The sequence below is a fragment of the Momordica charantia genome (assembly GCF_013281855.1).
Source record: "Momordica charantia cultivar OHB3-1 chromosome 8 unlocalized genomic scaffold, Mcharantia_2.0 BLBB01000008.1, whole genome shotgun sequence".
NCBI classification, from domain to species: Eukaryota; Viridiplantae; Streptophyta; class Magnoliopsida; order Cucurbitales; family Cucurbitaceae; genus Momordica; species Momordica charantia.
Window position 1 is genome coordinate 10,878,725 of NW_028275166.1, and position 25,044 is coordinate 10,903,768.

The following is a 25,044-nucleotide window of genomic DNA, read 5'->3' on the forward strand; positions in this document are numbered from 1 at the left end:
GACGTTTTTACAACGTCACATATGCCCCCATCACAAAAGGTATTCGTGATGTTTTAGAAAACATCACGAAAAGTAATATTCGTGAATGTTTAAAAACGTCAAGGCAAAATATAGGTTTTCGTGACGATTTTAGGTCTATGTCTTCTTCCTTTTGTTTTAAGATTTTGTTTTTAATTTTTTTCTTTGGTGGTTTGAATACTATTTTGACAATGCAATGCGTAAAGTAACCGCGTTTTTTTTAGTACAACAGGTGGGAGTGGAGGATCGAACTCACGACCTCTTGATTTGAAATATATGTTAATTACCGCTTAGTTATGTTTGTTTGGCTTTTGAGTTTTTTATTTTAGTTTTGAAAAAGTAAAATTTCTAATAATGCATTCCACTCATAATCTGGAAATAAAAGATTGAATGAAAATAAAAGATCTATATTGACAATCCGGAATTTTCTAGATTTTTTAATAAATATAATTTTGGGTGAAAATATAATTTGTTATTATTATTTTTTTAATACAACATATGGTGAAAATATGTGTTTTAACCACTTGAAATGTTCGGTTTGACAAGTTAAGTCTCAATTAAAAAATTATTCAATGAATTTAGTAATATATTTATAAAGAAGTAAGAAGGGTAATAGTTAACTAAATATTTTTGTTAAATTTAAAATATTATTTATAAATTTCTCAAATATAGATAATATAAATTTTGTATAATTATTATTTCAGGGAGTTCATTATCATTTCTACTTTTACCAGAAAGTTTTATCTCTACTTACGTATTTTATGTTTTAAAATTTAAAACACTAAATCATAAAAATGTTTTTAAACTTGAAAGTGTGAAATTTGGCCGTGAACTTTCTTATTTTCTCGGCAATTATAAATAAAAAAGTTGAGTGACAATGCATACTTTATTGACGATTAGATCATTATTCAACGTTCTTTATAAGTAATATTGTACATGTGAGTTTGTTTTTCATAAATTCTCATAACCTCTATAGTTTTCATTTTTTCCATCTATCTTCATAATAGTTTCATAACCTCACATAGATATTAATTATTAGTTAGGGAAATTATCTGAAATACCTAAATTTAATAATGATATTTCATAAAATACACTTTTTTTTTTAAATTTTATAAATCTAGATTTCGAGATTTCGATTTCAATTTTTTTGTTTCAATATTACTCTTAATTAATGTTGTCTTATAATATTTATTATATAAAATTCAACTATTTATTTTCAAATTAATAGAGATCTTCATTGTCATATATTGCTATTATGACATTATGTATTTATTATATTATAAATCTTGTCCTAATATTTTTTTTATTCCATTTTAATTACAATGATATTTTCCATCTCAGCGGGTACTATTTTCATGCCACTTTAAAAGTTTAATTTTCCGACAGTTTTTCTTTTAACTTCTCTATTATTTAGCTTCTCAAACTTATGATGACTACTCTATTGTTTTTCCATAGGTTTGATTTTTTCGATGACCCATTAATTTTCCAGCGGTTTGTTTCATTTTTTCGACTACCATTATATAATATATGCCTTTTAATCTAACCTATAGTATGATAAACATATAATAGTCTAATATGTTATAATAATATATACATTTTATTAGTATATATTAAAATGGTAGGTTATTTAATACATACTTTATAATATAATATAGAACATAATAAACATATACTCGTTTAATATGTTTTAGATTTCAATGGTTATATTTGGAAGGATGGTGATTTTTCTGATGATGTCAGTGCAAAAATTGCATAATATTTTTCGGAAGAAGGTGGACAATTTTTTTTTAATATGGAAACCATGATTTGTACCCATAAAATTTCATGCTGATTTGTAGGGATTTTTTTTATTCCTTTATTAAAATAATAGCTACATGGGTAATTTTGGTAACAGAAAAATAGACTTTTATGTAAATAGGATCTAAGAAATTGTCTATTTGTGTAATTATCCTCGCAAAGTTACTTAATCAATACTTCCCGTATGAATTATTAGTTAATTGCACATAGATGTTAACAATAAATAAAAAATTATATCATTTTTTCCAATTAATTACCGACTCAAGTTTTGATGATAAAGACTTACGAACATTATATTTTAACGGAAAAAAAAAAGTCAAAATTTCAAACTAACTCTCAAACAAGTCTATAAATATAAAATCGCCAAGAAAACATTACTTTATCATTAAATAATTATCGATGTGGCCAAAAGGATGATTTTTTTTTTTTTTTTTTTACATGCATTCATAAAAATGAAAATAAATATCATCAGCCAGTTTAACATAATAAGCAGGCCCACACATGGCCCATGGAGTGACGTGTTGGGGAAATTATTAATACTGATTACTGCTCATTCATTAATCAACAATAATAAATCAGATGGATCACACGTTAATAATAGACCTAATTTGTTCACGAGCAACAACAATACTGTATTTCCTTCTTCTAGCAGAGGTGATAGAACTCAAAAAAATAATAATAGTAAATAAATAAATAAATATCAGAAAATATTTCACCTAAGAGTTTTCATCTCATAAGATTTCATCTAAACTTTTTCACTCTCAAGAATCCAAAGTTGATAAGAAAACCAATATCCTGAATTTCAAGAGATTGTTGTTGCTATATTCAGAATTCTTCACCTGATTATAATCACAAGCAACTGCAAAGAAGTTCAAAATATGTATACAACATTCAAGAGAATTATAAGACATCCATATAACTATAATTTGCCCATGGATAGTTTAAGGGCCCTAGTTTTACTATACATTTGCTCTCCAAATATATCGACTCGTTTCGACAAACATCATCGTAGACTATGTGTGAGACCCCCAATTGTCAATACTTATGTTAGAAACTTAGGAGGGGCAGGGAGGGAATTTCCAAAAGGCTAGTTTGGGAATTATGTCTTTTCAAGTTAGTTAGAAGTCTATATATGCTTTTGGATTTCTATGCTGCAGGTTGCCTCATTGTTTTGAGAAACTTGTGTAAGGCTTCTTCTATTCTGATTCTGAATATAGTTTTGTGAGGGTTTCCTTACACTATGATTCTTAGTCCTAGAGCTTTTGATACACGGAAACACGAAGACGAAAAAAAGAAACAAACAAAGATCTTTGAGAGACAAGGGTCATGAAACTGAATTAACAAATGGGATACTGCTTGTACTGCTGTATTGGAAGGCATTGCAAACTACCGTATAAAGGATTTTGTAAGAAAAGAGAACAATAGCCAGAATCCATTCCAAAATACATAGCAAAATTATCATCACCATTCATGTTTGTTCAACGACCATATAACTTTGGGTTAGAAGTATGCAAATATAAAACTTAAAAGGGTACCTTGAAACCGTCCCGTGTAAGCGTTCTCCTCCTTCAAACTGTTTACATGACCTGGAGAGAACATCTTGAGCAAACAAAAATCTTCATTGCAACAAAAACTTAACGACACAGTTTAACAATTTTCAAGGTAAAATCCTGAAATGGTTTGTTCAACATAATACCATAAAGATCAATTGGATGAGAAATTCTAAAGAGTTCGTATTTAGAACATCTTATTCCTTCTTTTCACCAAGCATTATCGTCCTCTCTCCCATGATTGATGCTTCCTTTAAGCTTGTTTCAAAATCAAAAACATAAAAGAAAATACAAATAACATTAACAAACAATAACACATTAGAAGACGTGGAGACAATCTAAGATTCCCTTACCTTCTTCCATGCCAATAATGTCCTTTATGTGTTCTCGAAGATCAATACCCACATTATCCGTGTTAAGCCAATTTTGCAAGCATGCGAGAACCTCAACTAAATTTGGAGCCAATGTTAAGCACGTAGAATCAATCATTCTCCCACCGATTTTAAATGCAGATTCCGAAGCAATAGTGGATACTGGGATTGCTAATATTTCTCGAGTAATTTCACTGAGAACCCTGAATCTATGACAATTACGCCACCAATATTTTAATAGGTCAAATTCCTTGAATTTATCCACAAGAGGCTCCAACAAGTAGAGGTCCACCTCTGTGGCTGCATCAACATTTTTATCTTCTTCCTTCACTTTTTCAAACATATCCTTCAAATGGTAAGCCTCATCATCAAAAATATCCTCATCGTCAGTAGTACATGTTCTAGTATTGAAATAACCGTCCATGCTTGATGTAGGTGAGTCGTGATAGTCACGAATTAACAATCTATATTCACTAAATAATTGCCTCAAAATATCTTCAACCTTCTTGCACATCTCTTTTGCCACATTGGCCCCAAACAATTCACTAAAGCAATATAACAGAAATTTCATCTTGTAACGAGGGTCCAAAACCACGGCAATATATAAAAGGTAATTTGCATTTTCATCGTTCCCCCAGTACTTATCATACTTAGCCTGTATTTTCATTGCAATGTCATTGAGAACAAGATTATCACTATTGGAAGAATGCTTTTTGATATAATTTTGGATGGTGATAATCTCATGAAAGACCGTATTTGAAAGGACATGAACAGAACCAGAAAGTCTTAAACTCGCTTTATAAAATAATGATATGAATTGAACAAGTGTTCTAATAACTTCCCAATCTCCACTAGCGGGAATATCCTCGTTCAAAAAGGTTGTGTCATGGATCCCTAGTCTCTCAAATGCTTTTTCAAACTTTTCAGCACTCTCCAACATTACGTAGGTATTGTCCCATTGAGTTGGAACATCAAGGCACACAAAGTTGTTGGATAAGTTCTCCTCTTCGATACACTTTTCAAAGCTTCTATATCGTGTAGGAGAAGACCTCACAAATCTAACAGCATTTCGAACCTTAGATATCAACTCATGAAAATCTTCCATCACATCACATACAATCAATTTCAAAATATGTGCACAACATCTAACATTCACAAAATTACCATCCAAAACCAACCCATTCTTGAAACGGTCAACTAAATAAGAAATAGCGGTGTCATTTGAAGGAGCATTGTCTACCGTCAATGTCAATATATTTTTAATACTCCATTGTTTCAAACATTTTTCAACTTCTCTTCCTATAGTCTCTCCTCTGAGATTCTCAATTTGACGAAAATTAAGAATTCTCCTCTGTATTTTCCAACCAAGATTGATGAAATGTCCAGTAAGAACAATGTAGTTCATGTCTTGATCCGACGTCCAAGTATTCACCGTGAGAGAAACCGTACTATTCTGATCTACAATCATGGTTCTCATTAATGCCTTCTCCCTTTTGTATATTTCCAATATATCCCTAGTAACTGTGGCCAAAGAGGGAATAACAAACTCAGGACAAAATGGACGCACGCTCTGCTGCATAAACCTCCTAAACCCTTCATTCTTCACAAAGTTGAGGGGCAATTTACCAATTATGATCATTTTTGCAATAAGTATCCTAATATTTTCTACAAATTTACTTTTGGAATCCAAATACTCTCTATTTACTTCTTTTCCCCCGCAAGAAAAATGACAACGACTGCGAAAGCCATGGCTGTAGTTCTTGCCATATGCTTTCATCCTTTCAATCTCATTTCTCTTAAAGTGACCAGGATATAAAGCATCACATGTCATGCACTTCACATGAAGACCTTTTCGCTTCCTATCGTTTTGACCTTTGGTAGTAGCATTCGGTGGAGATACCACATCTTCACATGGGGCATTCATGATTGTTTCCTATAGAAATTTGAAAACACTTAATAGAGTGGATCTAAGATAAATAGAAGAAAGTAAGCAATAAAATAAGATGAGCATTGTCTCTACTTCTAAAGCTAACAATGAATTAAGGTGTTTTTTTCCCCTGAAATTAAACACCCATTCAAACATACAAATCATTCCAAACCAATTTGTGGTCTCCAACAATCTCTCTCCCCCCTGTTTTAAAGGAGATCTAAAATCAAATATTTGTTATACCATCAGGTCTAACCAACCAACAACTTAATAAGCCCGTCCAAATTAGAAATTGTCAGAAAGTGAAAGCACAGACCATCAAATCAAAGCCAAATCCAAAATAGGGAGAATAAAAATTATAAAAGAACAAATCAATTGGAGTGGCAGAGTTACAGTCCCTAATGAAGGAGAAACATCAGTTGTTAGTTTAATGTATAGCAAGATTTAACAAAAACAAAGGAATGGGGCTGGGTATTCGAGCATAATCACCGGCCAGCAGAATAATATGAGCTGATCTACTGAAATAAAAAAGCAACGACCAAAGCTCCGGGGAATTACCGGGATCAGATGACGTCGGTAACTTTTTTGGGCGTAAAGCGGCGGAGGTGCAAGTGGAGCAACCGGAGAAGAAGAGGGCAGCGGCGAATTTCTAGGGTTTTTGTTGAGACCAGGAAACGAAAATCGAAGGGCACAAAATGGTGTTTAAAAGCCATTCCGTTGGGGCGGCAATCGCTTTGCCGACGAGAATGATGAAACCGTCGCCGATGGGTAGATAGAAGAAGAAGTTCAGAGGGCGACGAGAGAAGAACACGGAACGACGACGTTTTGATTTTTTAAGAAAAAGTGAAAGTAATTCAAGCCCAAACGACGTCGGATTTGCTTTGTGTCATTTACGAAATTTCTTACCGAAACGAGGTGGTTTTTATACCTTTTTGAATTTTTTCTCTCTTAAAATACTGTTCCGGTAGTGTAATTTTAAGTTTGGTTCAATTTAAACTTTACTTTTAAAATATTTGTTTTAGTCTGTGTAATTTTAATTTTGATTTAATTTAGTTTATATATTTTTTAAATGTTCATTTTAATTTTTTTACTTTAAAAAATAGTCATTTTGGTCTAAATCTGCAAAATTTTATCATAAATTCTACACATAATGGAAATCATTTAATATAAAGTCATGGTTTTATTTCAAAAATATATATTTGGTATAGTATCATGATGAAATACTGATAAAAAATGAGACTAAAAATAAAATTGAGGGACCAAAGTTGTCACTTAAAGTAAAATAAATCAAAATTGAATGTATAAGGACGAAAATAAATGTTTTAAAAAAAACTAATAAGAACTAAAGCTGAAAATAAAAATAACAAAATAATATTTTAATCTTAAAAAATTAAATTTGTTCTTCAGTTATTTGAAAATATAAAATTTAAAATAATAGATTGCATAAAAAGTTGCTGAATCATTATGATAGATTTAGGAGTTAGAATCACAGTTTTATTAGTAATATATTTTGTAAACAAGAATCTAAAATATTATTAATTAATTTTTTTTTATTTTTGTCAATCCCTTATCAAGTCAAGTTTTGTTGATAAATGCCTCATGTGGAACTTATAAATTTTTGAACAATTAATATAGGATCTTTTTTAATAAACTAATATAGAAGTCTTAAACTTTAGAGATTAAGTTTAAAACAAACGTAAACTTTACAGACCAAAATTATATTTTAACAGAAAACAATAACCAATTTTCTAAATTCAAGTCTAAGTCTGTAAAAAAATTAATTAATTAAAACAAAATATACTAACGTTGCCTTTATCATTGAACAATTTGGAGCTGATAGTTACTTTTTTTAGGTGAACATGAGATATCCCCTTCTTTCTTCTTTCGAGGTTCAATTTTCCATCCACTTTATTGTATTAAAAGAAATCAACTTTTTTGAACTAAATATACTTTTGGTACACTTTTAGTTTGGGGAGTTTGTAAAATTATTCTAAATAGTCGCTAAAATATTTTTATTATTAGTTGACTAACTTCAACATGATGTGGCTGTTAAATTACTAAATGTAGTAATTGATATGGAAAAATATATTATTTAAATAATATTTTTGTGTTGATTGGATTATCTTCTCCTTCTCTTCTTCCTCCCCTCCAATTGATATTTGGTGGCATGTCGACCACCTATTCGTAGTTGCTCACCTGTAGCATGCCTCTTCATCGTTGTCCGCCCATCAAATATCGCTCATCTATCATATGCACTCACCTATCGTCTTGTGGTAGTCGAACGACACGAGGAGACAAGCGATAGACGAGTAGCGATGAAGTTTGTCGGGGAAGGAGGAGAGGAGAGAATAAATATAAGAGGGAAGAATATAATCCAATCACAATAAAAAAAAAAGAAAATTTTATTTAAATAATATATTTTGCACTAATTACAATCATCAATTTAACAACTCATCAAGCAAGTTAGTCAACTAACCATCAAAACATTTGAGTGCCCCATTTTACAAACTTCAGGACCAATAGACATCTACTCCAAACTTTAGGGAGCAAGAAGGTATTTAGTCCACTTTTTTTAGGCTAAATATATCAATAGTCCTTAATCTTCTTTTTATAATTCTTAACTTTACCTTTAATGTCACGTTAAAATATTGTTTTATTAACATAAATTGATAACTTAAGTCTCAACTAGGTAAGACACTATGCATTTGTTTTAAAGGTTTCACGTTTACATGCATATGACAATTTTGTTTAACTAAAAAAGTTGGAAGAACTCAACCTATTGACATTTTCATGTCTCAACCTCGACATAGTATAAAAATCAATAAAATATATAAAAAAGTCAACAAAATATCACCAAGACATAATATTAGTATTAAGAAACTTTCACTAATTTAAAAATGGTAAAATCATTATTTATTAATTTGATTATTTCTTTTATAATTTTTGACAAATACCCCCAACCTAAACATTTAAAACATTGATCTGAATTTTTATGAACCATGCTATAAAAATTTAAACACTTCACCTATCAAACCTCAAATAGATCGTACAACAAATTGGAAGTACGAGAACTTGATCCTCCGACCTTAAGAAAATGAACGAGTCACCCACTACTAAACTATGCTCTCATTATAGTTTAAGAGTCTTATTTCAATCAAAAGAAAAAAAATTGTAATTTAATACTCTCTCATAGTTTTGTTAACATATATAATTAATAATTAGATGACACCCACCTGCCTGGAATGATAATAAATATATTTTATGAAATAATAATAAATAGATTAGATGACTGTATTGCTCATAAATTCCACAATAAATTACAAAAATAATGTAGATTTCAAAGAAATGTAAATTAAATAAGAAATTTCAAAACTGATATAGAGATTATTTTTTATTTTTTAATTTAAATTACTATTTAATGTAAAAATTGAGTCAGAATTTAAACTGTAAGGGTTTTTTTACAACAAATGGTAGGGCTTATTCGCTCACAAATTTCGACCCTATGCCTAAGCTTATACTTATTTCGATCGATTTTCATGGACATTAACCCTTCTTCAGTATCAATAGTCTTAAATTTTATTTGGCAATAATTAAACATTAAATTAGCTCAAAACTTTTCAAATAAGTCCAAAAATATTTCAATTATGCCAAATACATATAAGTTATGGACTAACAATTTAAAATTTACTTTGAATTTAATAAACAAGAAATACTCAACAATTTGGTTGGAGTCATGGACTCCTACTAAACTTTGAAGTTGTCGACAACAATTAGATCAAGAGACAACAAATGTACGTGAAACTAAAATCGAACCACAAACGCCAAGGGAAAGGGAAGGCACTGCACCGAAGACAGACGAAAATCACATGCATGGCATGCACGATTTCCATCAAATACATGGCTCCAGCTGGAAAAGTAACGGTGAACTCACATCCAATGGCTGCGATTGAAGTGAAATCGCATCCAATCACATTATTTCTGTATTTTCTTTTTAAAATACGTTATTTAAAAAAATAATAAAAAAACAAAAAAAACCCGACAACACCAGCCATAAAATTTTCAGGAAATTTTAAGCTAAAGTGATTCATTAAGAGTAAAATTGAAAACTTTTACAAAAATAGGGGCAATTGAGAAATGTAATAAATATTAGGGACCCATCGGAATTTTAACAAAAATTAGGGACCAGTCTATATATCTATATATCTAGTGCTACAAAAGAAGGAACAAGAGAGCAAAACTTCAATCAGCTAAGCTAAGAAGAGTACAGTCAATTCAGACATTAAGGGAAGAAGATAAAAACAAATGGTGATTAAATAAGGACCTATGAAGATGGATGCAGCATACTGCAGATGGCGAGCGGAGGCGGTCCGTGCTCACCTAAGTAACCTGAATACGGTCGGATTATCGGAAGTGCTTGAGAAAATGTTGCTCACTTAGAGCTTTTCTTGCTTTTCTTCTTTCTTGAAGCAAAGCTACTGGGTCCAATCTCTATAGACATTCTTTTGGTCCTGTGATCATCAGAAAGTAAATATGATGATCAACATGAGGACTTGACGTAATTCAGACCGGAATGAAAAAAAAAAAATTAAACATATATTAGCTATCGGTTTCACATACTGCTTAGATAATTCATCTGACTCGGTTTCACCAGGTTTATCCTCGTCATCTGTAGAGTAGAGGAGAAACAATCAATTTAAGGTAAAATAGGAAGTGGCCAAACACAAAACAACTAGGTGAAAGAAGTTTTTAAAAGAGAATATACAGTCCTGGCAACCTAATTTATCTCGGGTGTCGTGACAGTTCATAATAAAGCCAATCAAGATGTTACAGGCACGAGATGAGATCCTACTGGTCGGGCGAAAAATCCTTTATCATTGGGAAGGATAGAAGAATAAGCAGTAATTCATCAAAATAAAACAGGTGAGCAGGCTTTAACAAGCTTCTAAAGATTATTTTTTTGAAATCTCACGGTATCAGACTCCACACCACTCCTTTGGGAAGACTTTACATGCCTCAATGGCATTGGACAGAAAACAAGAGTTTTCTCTAGCTAAATTCAACTCAGAGGCTTGAACCCGAGACACCGGGCGGGCTAAGTTTCCACTTAACCTCTACTTCTCACTGGACTTTTGGTGGTATTGTCATTATGTGGATGCTTGGCACTTACTTTTCTCACAAAAATACGCTATTTTTCATTGATAAAATGAAAAAAGTACAAGTGAAATAGAAAAACCTCAGCTTTTTTCTTTTTTTTTTTTTACAAAAATCGAGGTTTCATTGAGAAAAATGAAAGGATGTATAAGGCAATACAAAAAAAAAAAAAAAAGAAAGTGAGGCCAACCTGCAGAAATGGACTTCAATCCAAAAGAGTAGTGCCTCATCGATAATTACAAATATCCTTAGTAACCGAAATACAAAAACATTTTGAACAAGAACAGAAATACAAAAACTTCAGTTAATAAAAAAGAAAACTGGCCAAAAAAACCACCAAAAATGAGTGAGAAAATTGCTTTCTAGGCAAATGCCATCTTCAAAATCACCAAAGAACTCCACCCAAAGACCCAAATAATGCAAGCCTTGACAACCCACAAGCAACTTGAACAAATTTTTGAATGGCAATTCACCGGAGCTGCATGTATCAGATCCTCCGTCAATGGTTCTTTGATTTCCTTTGAAAACACCATGTTGCCTTTTAAAAGCATAGTAGGAGATATCCGAACAGCCAAAGACAAGCAACCCAGAGCAAAACCAACTCCCTCAAGCAAACCAGAAACCGAGACCAAGAAAGGACCCCCAAGGTCCCCCTGACACAACCATTAACCCCAAACAAACTCACTGGCCTACTTTGAAAATAACAAGAGAGTAATCACACAAAAAGTTAGACTTAAACAATTTCTAATATACATGAGGTTCACAATTACTACCCAACTCATTCTAGATTTTGCGTTCAATGACCTACCACATTTCCTCTTTAGCACAAGTGCGATTTAATGGAAATCTAAATACATTGTCTAGTTTGCAAAATTGAAAAACATACCCATTGCAATGACCTTCTCACTTTCATGCTCCGAATCTGATCCTGAAACCCATCGGTCTCCTCCATTGTCACAATCCCAACGCTGCCCTACCGGAGGCATCCAGAAGGCGTCCTCTGAGTCATTCCCCCCATTGGGTTCCCTTGCTTCAGAAGTAGTCTTCTCCAGTTCCTTCTTCTTCTTCTTATTTGAATTTTCTGTACTTGCCTTTGAAGCCTTAGCAGCCTTCTTCTTGGCTTGCTGCTCTCCTGATTTAGCCGACTCTTTCTCTAACTCCTTTTGCTCTGCCATGAAAATAAAAACTTTGTCAATAGTAGCAACGTGCATTCAACTGGTTTTTCGAGCTTAATGAGAATCAGAGAACTTGCCATGACCACATCATCGATAAGATAATGGAAAAACATAAACAATCCACGTAGAAAGAGAAGTACAGACCTAATTTGTTGAGGAAACGCTTGCCATTAATGTGCTTCCATATATGTTCCTCTGTTTTGTTGATGGTATCACCAGTCAGTTTGCATTTTAACTTCGAACTGCAAAAGAAGGAATGACATGGCCAACTGAAATTAAAATGACTGACAAGAGAAAGGGCAAAAACCATTCAAAAAGAACAAAATAACAGCAGCCCAATTACCAAGGAAAGACAAATTTCACACTCAAGAAGACTCAGATCACCAAAATCCAAGATTAATCGAGTTCTCATTGCAGTTCAAGCAAAAACGATGATAAGTAAACAAATAGTACTCCACTCATAAGTTTCCTGACTTCATTTTCATCTTAATTTATCAGTTCTCCAACTGAAGTCCATCAAATAACCACAACCCATTACCAAGACAACAGAAATTATACACTCACTATGGCCTAGAATCCAAAGCAACAGCCAGCAAAGCAAATAAATAGTATTCTAGGAGTGGTAACATATCATTTAGTTTAAGCATTTTTTTGTACCGACACGCTGATATCCAATTGCTTCAATTTGAATTATGTTCCTTCTAAGTAATCATCTCTCAAAGGGCTTAAACTACAAAAATTCCAATCACTTTAAAGTCACTTTTCAAATAAGCGTTTCTTGAAAAATGGCTTTTAAATCCATCAGATTTTAGAGTTTTTTTTTTTTTAATTTAGTACCAAACACTATATATTTAAAAAAAAAACACGAAACTATATCAATCACACTCCAAGTCAGTAATTCTTTCAAAGTGCTCGTAGAAAAAGAATTTTTATTTAAAAATCAATCCCAAACACACAGGTCTCTTAGACTACATCTTCATTTCAACCTTTCGGCTCTCGAGCTGCAACTCAATGTATAATTCCCAACTTTCTACAATACCCAACCAATCAAACGTAACCACTAAGCCAACAAGGACAGAGATACGCGTAAACAATAAGGAAATTTAGAGTACCGAGAGAGAGGATCCTGGTCGAACATATTGAGAGGAGCTTTTCGATGGGACAAAGCGAAGTCGATGAGGCCGATGCGGCAGCGCTTGGTCCGAGAGTAGGTGTCCTTATCCTTGGGGAGGAGTTCGTGGCCGGTCTCCACGCAGCGGAATCGGCCATTTTCGAGCTCTGTGAAGGTCGGTTGCCCCAGAAGATCGGCCCCTTCCACATTCGCCCTCTCCTCGGCTCTACTCGTCGCCATGGGACAAATGTCGGCGGGCTTCGGGGGTTTTGGACAATATGAGGGTTGTTTATTTATTTATCGGTTAAAATGCAATTTCCACTCTTATTTGTTTTGGATATTTTCAAACGGTTTATTGGATCTAAAGTTTTAAATGTCGATGTACTCACGTTTTTTCATAGCTTTATTTAAGAGAGAACCGGGAGTCAGGCCGAAATGGGTATACGGCTTCAAAATGATTTTGAAAATGTTGGTTGATTGAACTAATAGATGTTGGGTGAGGGCTTAAAGACCCTAATTTACATAGTCTTTCTGGACACATATTTTTCTTCGGGGCGGGCAGATTTTCCTATAAAAAAAGAAATAGGAGATCCGGGTCTTTTTGGGGGGATAAAGTGCATAACATTGGGTCCTCCTTTTTCGTCGAATGTCCCGGGCCCGATTTAGGGAAAGAACTTTTCCTTTACTGCAGGGTCGGAGAAAACCATTTAAGCGTCGAGATGGAGATCGCTCCGCGACGAAATATCAATAAAATATCAATGTCGATGGATATTTCTATAAGAGTTAGAAAAATTAAAAAATCGTAAAAAATATTTAAATTAACAAATAAACATTTTTTCATTTTTAAATTAGTTAAAAATAATTAATATTAATATTATATATTATATATATATATATATATATATATATATATATATTAGTGACATTTCTTGATATTTTTCATATTGTGTCAATTTTCTTGTACTACGATGGAAATGTCGAATCACCCCTCATGTCGATGTCGAACCCATGGAAACATGGATATGTCGATGGAAATGTCGACGGATATTTAGAACCATCGTTTCAACTTTAATAATAAAAAAAAGGTAAAATATATTTTTAGTTCAGTAGTCTTGAGATATATTTCTATTTGGTCCCTAAATTTAAAAAATGGACAATTTAGTCCCCCAATCATTAGAAAATGGTTCTACGTCCCTGGAGTTAAATATTATGTATATAAAATTAAATAAATATCCAACTCATTAAGCCACACCAACGTTCCGTTAACTTTAACGCAAGTTTAACCTCAATGACCTTTTAAAATCATTATCTAAATGTTGGGATCAAGCTGTCACTTTTTGAAACTCAAAGACTAAACAAAATCCTATCTCCAAATTTAGGAACTAAAAATGTAATTTACCCTAAAATGTCTTACATTTCAAGAAATACATTGAGTATAGTGGTCATGTTGAAATTGTGAAAAAAATATGAGATTAAAAATAAAATTAAGAAATCAATATGGTTACTTTTTAAAAGCACATGAACCAAAACGAACACTTTAAAAGTACAGGACTAAAATGAATAAAAATTGAAGGTATAGAAACCATTAACATTTTAAAAATATAGAGATTAAAACGAATCAAAGCTGAAAGTAGAGTGACCAAAATAGTATTTTAATCTTATTGGAAATTTGAATCTCCAATGTGAAAAATAGTAGATATCGATACTGCTTAGTCTTGCTTATGTTGGCATTGTTAAGAATGAATAAATCACCACTCAACCCAAAAGCTTGAATTGATGAGTTGGCTAAATTTAATTCATTTATGAGTATCTCAAAGACCTCCCGCTCTGATACCATGTTAAGAATGAATAAACCATCACTCAACCCAAAAATTTAAGCTGATAGATTGGGTAACGTGGAAAGTGAAGATTTAAGCTTTTACTATTTTTGTTGATGTTGTACGTCTTAACCATCAAGCTCAAGTTGACTATTTATGTGATGGCCATAAATACATGTTTTAGTCTCTAAAGTTTGCATTTTTCAATTTGATTACTAATATTTTAAATGTTTCAATTATGTATTGATTTTTTCTTTAATTGAGTCTTTACACTAACTAAACATTAAAAGAACAATGGTAATTTTTAGTGACTTTTACGAGTTTGTCAATTTGTTAGTATATTAATATTTTTACTCGTCCACTTTTTGTAAGAACAATCAATTTCAACTCTAGTGAGTTACTACATTTTAAGTAGTATAAAATGAGTAATTTTTTATTTTATGAGCAAGTAATAACGTAATATGTCTATTTCATCAAATTAAAATACATGGTACTCTTAGTTCAACTAACAAAGTGCGTTTTCATATCACATCATTATTTAATCAATTCATTTTAACAATCAGTGAAAATAAGGTTTTAATTGAAAAAACATTCAATACATTAAGATTGAAAATTTTAAAACATTAAATACCAAATTGAAAAAAATATTCTTAGACATTGTGTACATATTATGTTTTTGTTTAGCATAATTTTTAATGAGTTTTCACCATTATTAAATTATAAGTTTGATCCCTTATCTAATAGGTGTATTTGTTAAGTTTCCTTAGTTAAAAGGAAAGAAAAAAGAATGAAAAAAAAAAAACCTTCAAAATTGTGTTTATACAATTCTCGTATTTTAAAAATTTTCAGTAACTCCTACCGCTTTCAATTTTTTGTTTACTCTGTCTCCCATTAATTTTATTAGTAAGTATAGGCAGACTTGTTATAAACTTGTTAAATTACGAGATTTATTATAATTATAGACTTTTTAAAATTTAAAGCGAACCTTCAAAGTTCTTGTGCAATTTTTTAAATGTCAATAAATAAATTTTAAGATTTTTTAAAATTTAAATACTAAAACACTACTTAGTTCCTCCACTTTTAATTTTAGTTCATTTTGGTTCTTATTTTCAACTTTTATTCATTTTAGTTTATATACCTTTAAAACGTTTATTTTGATAATGTACTTTTAAAAAATAGCCATTTATCTAAGTTATCCCCATCACTATTCTAACATGACAGTTCACTCACAAAATTTTTTTAAATGTAGCCATAAAACTATATTAAAAGATTTCTATTGTAAATAAAAATTTATGTTAAAATTTTGCAAATAGAGACTAAAATGGTAAAATCCACTCGGTGAAGAAAATACACAATGAAAGAAAAACATTAGACAACCAAAATGAGCTCTCATCGTCTAAGCATTATTTTTCATTTTTCAGCTCAACTTTGTGAAGGGAACAACAAATATGTTGATAACTTCAAAATCTTTATAACCTTGATTTTGTTGAGGAGAATCTCATATATTTCAATTAGGTTGCCTTTTTTCAGTTCAACAACATGCGAGGTTCAAACCTCTATATTAACCAATTGAACTATACACTATTTTTTTTTCTTTCTTTCTTTTCGTTCTTTTTCTCTTCTCTAACCAACGATGACAATACATGCTTCACAATTTTCCAAGCTTCGAAACAAAATCAAAACTTAGAAAAACATCTGAGTACAATCAAACGTTATTTGTGCATATTCTTCATCCTTAGGTTTTTCTTTTTCCTTTTCTTCTTATGGGGTGATTGGATATATGTACCGAGACAAAAGATTAGTGAGTGTCAAGATCCATACTTACGAGGGTAGCCCGAATTTGATTGTCGACTCAAGGATCAAGGTTGTCCTCAGTTGGTGGCTGTTGACGCCTACGACAATTTTGTCGCTTGTCGGGATCATAAGTTAGTGGTCTAACGCTATTCCTACCATGAAGATCGTCCATTACTTTGAAACAACTATCACATAGAGACTTGATCTCGTCTTGCGACGAAATATCATGTATTTGCTTGATGATATTTGCCTGTGGAAGAGTAAATAATTAATTAAAACTACAAAATTTAGGCACAATTGAATATACATACATATAGAGAACTTGCCATGTATTCATAGGCTGCTCCTTGAGGTGTAATGTATCTCCTCGTGATTGAGTTGTACCAAGATAAGTAGTCATCCGATACATCAGACTCGTCTTGTATTACCTTGCCAGATGCACAACATTCTCGGCGTAGACCCCATGCTGATATATATCGTGCATGTTCGCGTCTCCAATCATTGTCATACCTACCTCGCAAGTCTAACTGATGCAATTGTGTATCTGTATTACAATGTGGTGGCACATATTGTCGTAATCTAAATTGTCTTAACACTCGATCGGGCCGATGCCACTCTACAATATGGAAGCATATGAGAGGACTTATAGTCAACCAAACATCTTGCCCATTAAGACAATATTCTGGTAAGATGGACATAATCTCATGCATGTATGGTATCCACACAATCTGAAATCAATAATATTCGACAAAATAAATAAATAATATTATTGTATTAATAAGGCCAGACTTTCCAATGAACAATAAAAAATGCTTTTTATCATACCTCATTTCGTGAAAGTCGATCAAATGTGTACCGATATTGACTTAGCACATGTGTGGATACCTTGGTGACCGTTAATGAACCACTCCATCTATAGGGTGGATGAGAATACTGTTATTTACGATTGTAGTATAAAACAATAAGTAAATAAAATACGTACCGAGCACTAAGAGGGCATCCAACATATTCATTAGGCGTTGTTAGTTTGCGTTGTGGTGCAATGGCAGGAAATCTATCCCAAGCCCATACCTGCAGTAATATGAGTGGGCCTGCTATCTCCAATGCATCAATTTGACTGGCTCGACATAATTCTCTGTATAGCCATGCAAGACATGCACTACCCCAAGAATATCGCCCAGCCTCTTCAAAATCTTTCAAGAGAGGAAGAAACATGAGATGAACAAGCGTATTAGACTTGTCAGCGAATAGAAATCCTCCAATAAGTTGCATAATATATGCCCTCGTATAACGTTTGATCATGACCTCGTCTGCTTCAACGGGTAGTTTTGTGAATTGTGATGCTAGCCATGGTAGGCTTAACCTAGACCCCTTAAGCTGTGTGGGTCGTACTCCCAACAAATCCTCACATATTGTTGCCCAATCATGTTGTAACGATCCAGTTACAGGTTCTCCATCAACCGGCAATCCAAATTGGATAGCCACATCCTGTAATGTAATTGTGCACTCTCCTCCCGGCATATGAAATGTGTGGGTTTCAGGTCTCCAACGTTCCACTAGAGCAGTAATGAGATGCCAATCTAATTGGGTGAATCCAATACGCGCAACCCCCCAAAATCCAGACTGTTTTAAGTAAGGCACTATTCGTGCATCCAAATTAATGGTTCGATGCAAGATAGCTTCTCTCCTCCGACATTGCAAACAATTAGCAGATTGGTCAGTCCATACCAATTGTGAACGGTGTGTAGGTTGTAAATGTAATATAGCTGAGTTAATAGGTCCAGGATCCATTTTTGATACTGAACAAAAAGAACAAATAATTTATTAATTAAAAATATTAGTTCATATATGAATATATATACAATTCGACAAAAAGAGAAATAAGAAAACTAGTTTTGAAGAAAACAAAGAACCCCCACCCCCACCCCCCATCCCCAATCTAGAAGTCAAATCATCGAAAACCACCCTTTCCAAAGCATAAGGCAATGAAAAGGAGGAAGTAGACTAAACAAAACAAACTTACTTGAAGGTTGTGCATTGTCCCATGAAATGAAACAAACAGCAATTGGGGAAAAAGACCCAAAGAAAAAGCAAAAGGAACGGCCTTCCATGAGGGTTGAAATACATTATGTGCTTGATGAATCATGAAAATATCCGTGGGTGTCCGGACTAACTTACGCGCACCTCGACTAATCTACATTAAGTTCATGCTTGATGCCATCAACAACTATCATTACCTAATTCATTCTAGATTCTGCATTCAATGACCTATCACACTTCCAGTTCCTCTTTACCATGCACACAATTTCAATGAAAAAAACGATCATTTTTTCCTTTGAATGATAAACTGAGCTTTGTCTGAGAGGAATTAAAAAACACAAAAGGACCTAAAAAAGACAGTCCAACAACTAAACTAAAACAAGAAGAGACCCTATAACCTTACAAAAATCAGAGCTAATGAGTAATGAGTGATTATAAGCACCTTAGTTAAAATGTTTAGTAACAACTCAATGTTTGATTCTAGTACTTCACCAGTCAAATATTAAGGCTAAAGCATTCCACAAGTGCTTCTCATAGAGTATTTTAAGGTAATTTTGACATTGTTCAAAAACATTTTAGGTTGCTCTAGGACATGATGATTGATTCTGAGTGGGAAGTGTCTTTGGCATGACCAAAAGCAATTCTAAACATAGCCTAAATATAATATCAAGTTAACAGAATTATTGACTGACAAACATACCTGTCGCAATGGCCCTATGACTAACATTAACATGCTCTGAAATTGATCCTAAAGCCAATCTGTCTCCTCCATTGTCACATTCCCGACACTTATTCTTTTTGCTTTTTGGATTTTCTGTACTCGACTTTGAAGCCTTAGCAACTTTCCTCTTGTCTTGCTGCTCTCCTGATTTAGACACTGTGTCTTTCTCTAACTCCTCTTCCACTGCAATAAAATACAAACTTTGTCAATAGCACCAATGCGATGCAACTGGTTTCTTGAGCTTAACAAGCATCAGAGTACTTGTCGCGAATATTGTCGTCCCTGTCAATGATAAGATAAAGGATAAACATAATAATCACTTTAATGTTTGATTCTAGTACTTTTGTTATGAAACATTCGGGCTAAAGCACTCTAAAAGCTTCTTCTTTAAAGTAACTTTTTCCAAAACATTTTTAAGTTACTCTAGGACATGATGATTGATTTTGAATGGGCAGTATTTTTGGCATGACCAAAAGCAATTATAAACATGGCGTAAATACAAAATCAAAGTTAACAAAATTGATTAGCAAACGTACCTGTTGCAGTCCCATCACTTACATGCTCTGAAACTGATACTAATGCCAATCTGTCTCCTCCATTGTCACAATCCTGACGATTCTTCTTTTTGCTTTTTGAATTTTCTGTACTTGACTTTGAAGCCTTAGAAGCTTTCCTCTTGCCTTGCTGCTCTCCTAATTTAGACACTGCGTCTTCCTCTAACTCCTCTTCCTCTGCAATCAAATACAAACTTTGACAACAGTACCCGCGTGCATGCAACTGGTTTCTGAGGTTAACAAGCTTCAGAGTACTTGACATGCATCCATGTCATCGATAAGATAAAGGATAGACATAACAACCACTTTAATGTTTGATTATAGTACTTTCCTGATGAAACATTCGGGCCAAAGCACTTTAAAAGCTTCTTCTTTAAAGTGGCTTTTTCCAAAGAAGTTTTATGATACTCTAAGACATGGTGATTGATTTTTAGTGGGAAGTGCTTTTAGCTTCTTTCTTTTTTTTGTTGATAAGAGACAATATATTCCAAGAACAACACAAAAGGGAGAGAACAACCTAAGGCCTCAGGGAGGAGGCCACCCTCCCAAAGCTCTAAACAATTACAGTTTTCCAATCATATACGATTATATGTAGCCGTAGGCAATAATTACAAAAGAATTTCTTGCAGTGGGTAGTCTACCAAGAAGAAATATGTTATACACATACAAAAAGAATCCTCTTAAGGACTTTTTATCTTCAAAAAGCCTACTATTCCTTTCTCTCCAAACAACATGACCAAAATTGACTAAAAAACATACCTATAGCAGCCCCATCACTTACATGCTCTGCAACTGATACTAGAGCCGATATATCTCCTCCATTGTCACAATCCTGACGCTTCTTCTTTTTGCTTTTTGAATTTTCTGTACTTGATTTTGAAGCCTTAGCAGCATTCTTCTTTCCTTGCTGCTCTTCTGACCTAGACAATGTATCTTTCTCTAACTCCTTTTGCTCTGTGATGAAAATACAAACTTTGTAAATAGTACGAACTGCATGTAACTGGTTTCTTGAGCTTAATAAGTATAAGAGTACTTGCCACGAATATTGCCCTCCAGGTCACTGATAAGATAAAGGATAAATATAACAATCCACATACACCGCAGAGAACAGACCTAATTTGTAGAGGAACCGTCTGCCATTAATGTGCTTCCATATATGTTCCTCTGTTTTGTTGATGGTATCCCCAGTAAGTTTGCATTTTAACTTCGAACTGCAACAAAAGGAATGCCATGGTTAACTGAAATTGAAATGACTAACAATAGCAAAGCCATTAAAAAAGAATAAGGTTATGTGTGCAAGTGCTATTCGCATCCCCCAAAATTTTCATGTACGGAAGTAATATGAAATACTTTGGAAAATGTTGACTGAGAAAGCACTTAAAAAGCGTTTTTACAAGTATGGAACCAAGCATCAAAATACTTTGTTATTAAGCATTTTTTTTTACTGAAGTGTTTATCAAAAGTTTATAGTGCATTTATCCTAAAAGCATTCCCAAATATACTCTAGAACTGCTACCACTATTACTGAGAGGCCAAGAATACCAACTTTCATGATTCATCAAGTTCACATTGCAGCTCAAGAAAACACAAGAACAAGCATAATTAGTACTCATAACTCTCTTGACTTTATTTTCATCTTAATTTCTCAGTTCTCCAGCAGCACTGTATCAAATCAAACACAAACTGCATTTCAATGTCTAATTCCCACAACTTTCTACACCATTCAGGCGATAAGACAGAGACATGCAAATTGCAAATTAAAGAAGAGAAAGTTTAGAGTACCAGAAGAGAGGATCCTGCTCGAACATATTGAGGGGAACTTTTCGACGGCATAAAGCGAAGTCGATCAGGCCGAGACGGCAGCGCTTGGTCCGAGAGTAGGAGTCCTTGTTCTTGGCGAGAACTTCGTGGCCGGTCTCCACGCAGCGGAAGCGGCCATTGTCGAGCTCTGTGAAGGTCGGTTGTCCCAGAAGTTCGGCCCCTTCCAGATTCGCCGCCGCCCTCTCGTCGGCGGTGGTCGTCGCCATGGCGGGGGCTTAATTTCTTGTACAATTTGGGAGAAATGTCAATCGGAAATGGGGGTTTTTTTGCAAGATTCGTTGCTGAAAGGGGGAAATTCATTTTTCACTAATTAAATTAATTCGGTTTTTCGATTTTAACCTAAAATTTTTAAGGGCAAAAAACAAATTTTAACTGGGTTTTCATTTTCAGTAAATTAATTCGGTTTCTCGATCAAATTTCCTTCTATTCGTCCAATAAATTCTTTTTTGATTTTATGCCCTATTTGATCTTATATATTAGTCGAGCTAATTTTGTTGAAATTAGTTAGTTTTATGAGAATTTTACATATATATTTTTTTTGGTTAAAAAATAGATACCAGAATGATTTAGTCTTTAATTTGTAATAACTGAATTCCGATACTTTTTAAATTATTAATAATTTAGTTCCTAAATTTTAATAGGTAACAATTTAGAATCTAAAATTTAAATTTGTAGTAATTTAGTCTCTATCTTAAAAAGTCTCATCAAAATTAAGTGTAAATTTTCACAATACAACGATTTAGTTTTTTAATTTATTCGTCTAATATATATAAGAAAATTAACAAAAAAAATTTATAATATGAATTAAAAAAAATTATAATATGGACCAAATCATTACAAAAGAATAATAGTTCCAATACTAAATTATCACTAATTTGGAAGTACAGGAACTAAATTGTTTAACTAAAATTCAGAAACTTTATTTTTTCCTTTTTTTAGTACAACATGTGGGATGGAGGTTCGAACTCATGATCTAGAGATAGTTGTCTTAACCACTTGAGATATGTTCAGTTTGACAACTCTCTAAAAGAGAGTTATTTTAGTAAATATTTAGATGTTTTTGTGTGAAGAAATGTCAAAGTGTGTCTAATTTAGCTCTCAAATCTCATAAATATTGTTAGAAATCGAAGTACGAGCTAAAAGTCTCATGTCTTGGATGCTTTTGGCTAAAAACTATGCTAAACTCTCTTATTTTTAGCTGGTTTGGAAAGAAAAGACAAAGTATGTAGAAAGCGTTGAGCTCATAAATAGTAGATGAGATATGTTCAAGGCATGACAGGAGAAAGCTGAAGCAAAGAATCGCTGGAGCATGGATTTACAGAGCAGTAATTGTCCCAGATACAGACAAGTTACTACCCGTACAATCTCCAGCCGGGTGCCCTAAAATTGGGACCCAATATAAAAAGGACATTTTGACCTGGCCGACACACACATATCCCAAGAGAGGCACAATTGTGAGTGTTGGAAAAGACAAGGAAGAAGAATCTCACCATTTTCGGTTGAGAGCTAACGACTTAGAGGGATATTCGGATGCTGCTTCGAGCTGTCATCTCCATTCTCGGCTTTCTTCTCTTTTCTTGAAATGGGTTGTAACCTTTATTTACCCATTGTATTTTCTTCTTCCTCCACGTCATTTTGGGGGAGATTTACATGCAGTAACTGATGAACAACTAAAACTCTAGCTGATTTCCTTTGTTATTAAATAGAGTTGTGTTTATTTCTTAATCCTTACTTAATATTGTTGGAACTCTATTTTGTATGCAAGCGTCTGTATGTCTCGGGAAGGCTTACGGGTAGCTGACTCGCGTTATTTGTGATTAGCTACTTTTTTTTAGTAGGGTTGTGGATACTTAGGAATGAGGTCCCTAATCGTGCTTAGAACTTATGCTTATTGCTTGGATATTTAGCAACAGGAGTTGTGTGTATTCATATTTGGGTGTCTCGGAAGGGAACCATGTCGAGTTGAGCATCAACGAATGATTCTCCTCATAAATGGAACCATGCTTTCTTCAATATATGAAGATCCACTTAGTCGAATAACTAATTATAAAATCCACTTAGGGAAGAAAGCATGTCATGTCTCCCCGTCTTTCCATATTTGTTTACTACCCACTTTTGTTATTCTGTATTGTAATTTCTTCTTGTTGTCAATATTTTAAAGCGTGTTCACTGTTGGGATCGTTTATTGTTTGTTTATGATATTTTTCTTTACTTTCGACACAATCTATATTTTATTGTTTTTGTACTTTTGATATCCTCAAACATAGTTTAGAATATTTTCCTAAGTCTCTGTGGATTCGACCTCGTTTCGTACTACAATCGATGGATATAGTGTACACTTGCACGTATATCCAAGACAATTGTGTGGACGCAACAGTTACCAATGACATTGTGCATGGATCCAGATAAGATGATCCACACTAAGGCCCCGTTTACTTATCCGCAATCGTAATGGAAATGAATCAGAATGAGAATGTTATTTCTTTGATGTTGTTTACCATAAATTTTATGGAATCATAGTCAGAATTAAAACGGTATGAAATCGGAATCAAATATATAACAATTACTAGTATACCTCTTTCTCATTTTTAGTTAATTACACAAATCTTTTTTAATTACAATAATAATAAATTTTAATTTAATTTATTACTATATTATTGATACTAAATATTTTTTATTATAACAATTTATTTAATATTAATAAATAATCTATAATTAAAATAACATTACCTCAAATAAATAATGAATAATTAAATGAATTGTAGGGATTAATTAATAAAGGAGAGAAAGGATAAAAGTTGTAAAGTAATTATAATAAATACGTGGGGCCTACGGAATAAAGAATTAGAATGATTGTAGAACTGTAATAGAAGTAAACCATTACTATTTTAGGAATCAGATTATAAAATTTGAGGCGAGTCTCACCATTTAATTCCATTTCTATAATTTGGTAAACACCGTAGAATGCTTGTTGTAGGTAAATAAACGGGATCCAAAATCTAATTATTTCTCTAATTATTTTATTATAGAAACTCTCCGGACTTTAAAACAACCCATCACGTAAGTTGGACAATACTCAACCAATATCTATCCTGCCCTCGACGAAAATAAATTATCCTTCCATCATTGAATTGATTGCCACACTCTCTCTTTAATTTTTTTTTTAAACAAAAAAAATTCCTCCCTTTTGCACTTTG

The 25,044-nt window shown here is 32.9% G+C and overlaps 3 protein-coding genes across 6 annotated transcripts; all 3 read right to left on the reverse strand.

Annotated features, from left to right (window-relative positions):
- Positions 1–3,415: 3,415 nt before the first annotated feature.
- LOC111019968 (zinc finger BED domain-containing protein RICESLEEPER 2) lies at positions 3,416–6,480 on the reverse strand. Of its 2 annotated transcripts, XM_022296497.2 has the most exons (3): positions 6,222–6,480; positions 3,719–5,669; positions 3,416–3,623 (listed from the first exon to the last, which is right to left on the reverse strand). In XM_022296497.2, the coding sequence occupies exons 2-3, from the start codon at positions 5,658–5,660 to the stop codon at positions 3,619–3,621; spliced, it is 1,947 nt and encodes a 648-aa protein (XP_022152189.1). In that variant the 5' UTR covers positions 5,661–5,669; positions 6,222–6,480; the 3' UTR covers positions 3,416–3,618. The 2 variants fall into 2 exon arrangements, with proteins under 2 accessions (XP_022152189.1, XP_022152188.1); XM_022296496.2 differs by having other exon boundaries at positions 3,416–5,669.
- Positions 6,481–9,781: 3,301 nt separating this feature from the next.
- LOC111019917 (Surfeit locus protein 2 (SURF2)) lies at positions 9,782–13,385 on the reverse strand. Its single transcript, XM_022296437.2, has 5 exons — positions 13,102–13,385; positions 12,134–12,231; positions 11,701–11,982; positions 10,281–10,329; positions 9,782–10,171 (listed from the first exon to the last, which is right to left on the reverse strand). Exons 1-5 carry the CDS (start codon positions 13,338–13,340, stop codon positions 10,093–10,095), a joined length of 747 nt encoding a protein of 248 aa, XP_022152129.2. The 5' UTR covers positions 13,341–13,385; the 3' UTR covers positions 9,782–10,092.
- Positions 13,386–16,366: 2,981 nt separating this feature from the next.
- Positions 16,367–22,147, reverse strand: LOC111019957 (serine/threonine-protein phosphatase 7 long form homolog). 3 transcript variants are annotated; one of them, XM_022296481.2, is made up of 9 exons: positions 21,809–22,144; positions 21,140–21,237; positions 20,786–20,980; positions 20,009–20,203; positions 19,452–19,655; positions 17,694–18,510; positions 17,537–17,624; positions 17,038–17,439; positions 16,367–16,961 (listed from the first exon to the last, which is right to left on the reverse strand). In XM_022296481.2, the coding sequence occupies exons 1-9, from the start codon at positions 22,051–22,053 to the stop codon at positions 16,770–16,772; spliced, it is 2,436 nt and encodes an 811-aa protein (XP_022152173.1). In that variant the 5' UTR covers positions 22,054–22,144; the 3' UTR covers positions 16,367–16,769. The 3 variants fall into 3 exon arrangements, with proteins under 3 accessions (XP_022152173.1, XP_087984302.1, XP_022152174.1); XM_088128176.1 differs by lacking the exon at positions 21,809–22,144 and having other exon boundaries at positions 21,064–21,204; XM_022296482.2 differs by lacking the exon at positions 16,367–16,961 and having other exon boundaries at positions 17,156–17,327; positions 21,809–22,147.
- Between the last annotated feature and the right edge of the window lie 2,897 nt (positions 22,148–25,044).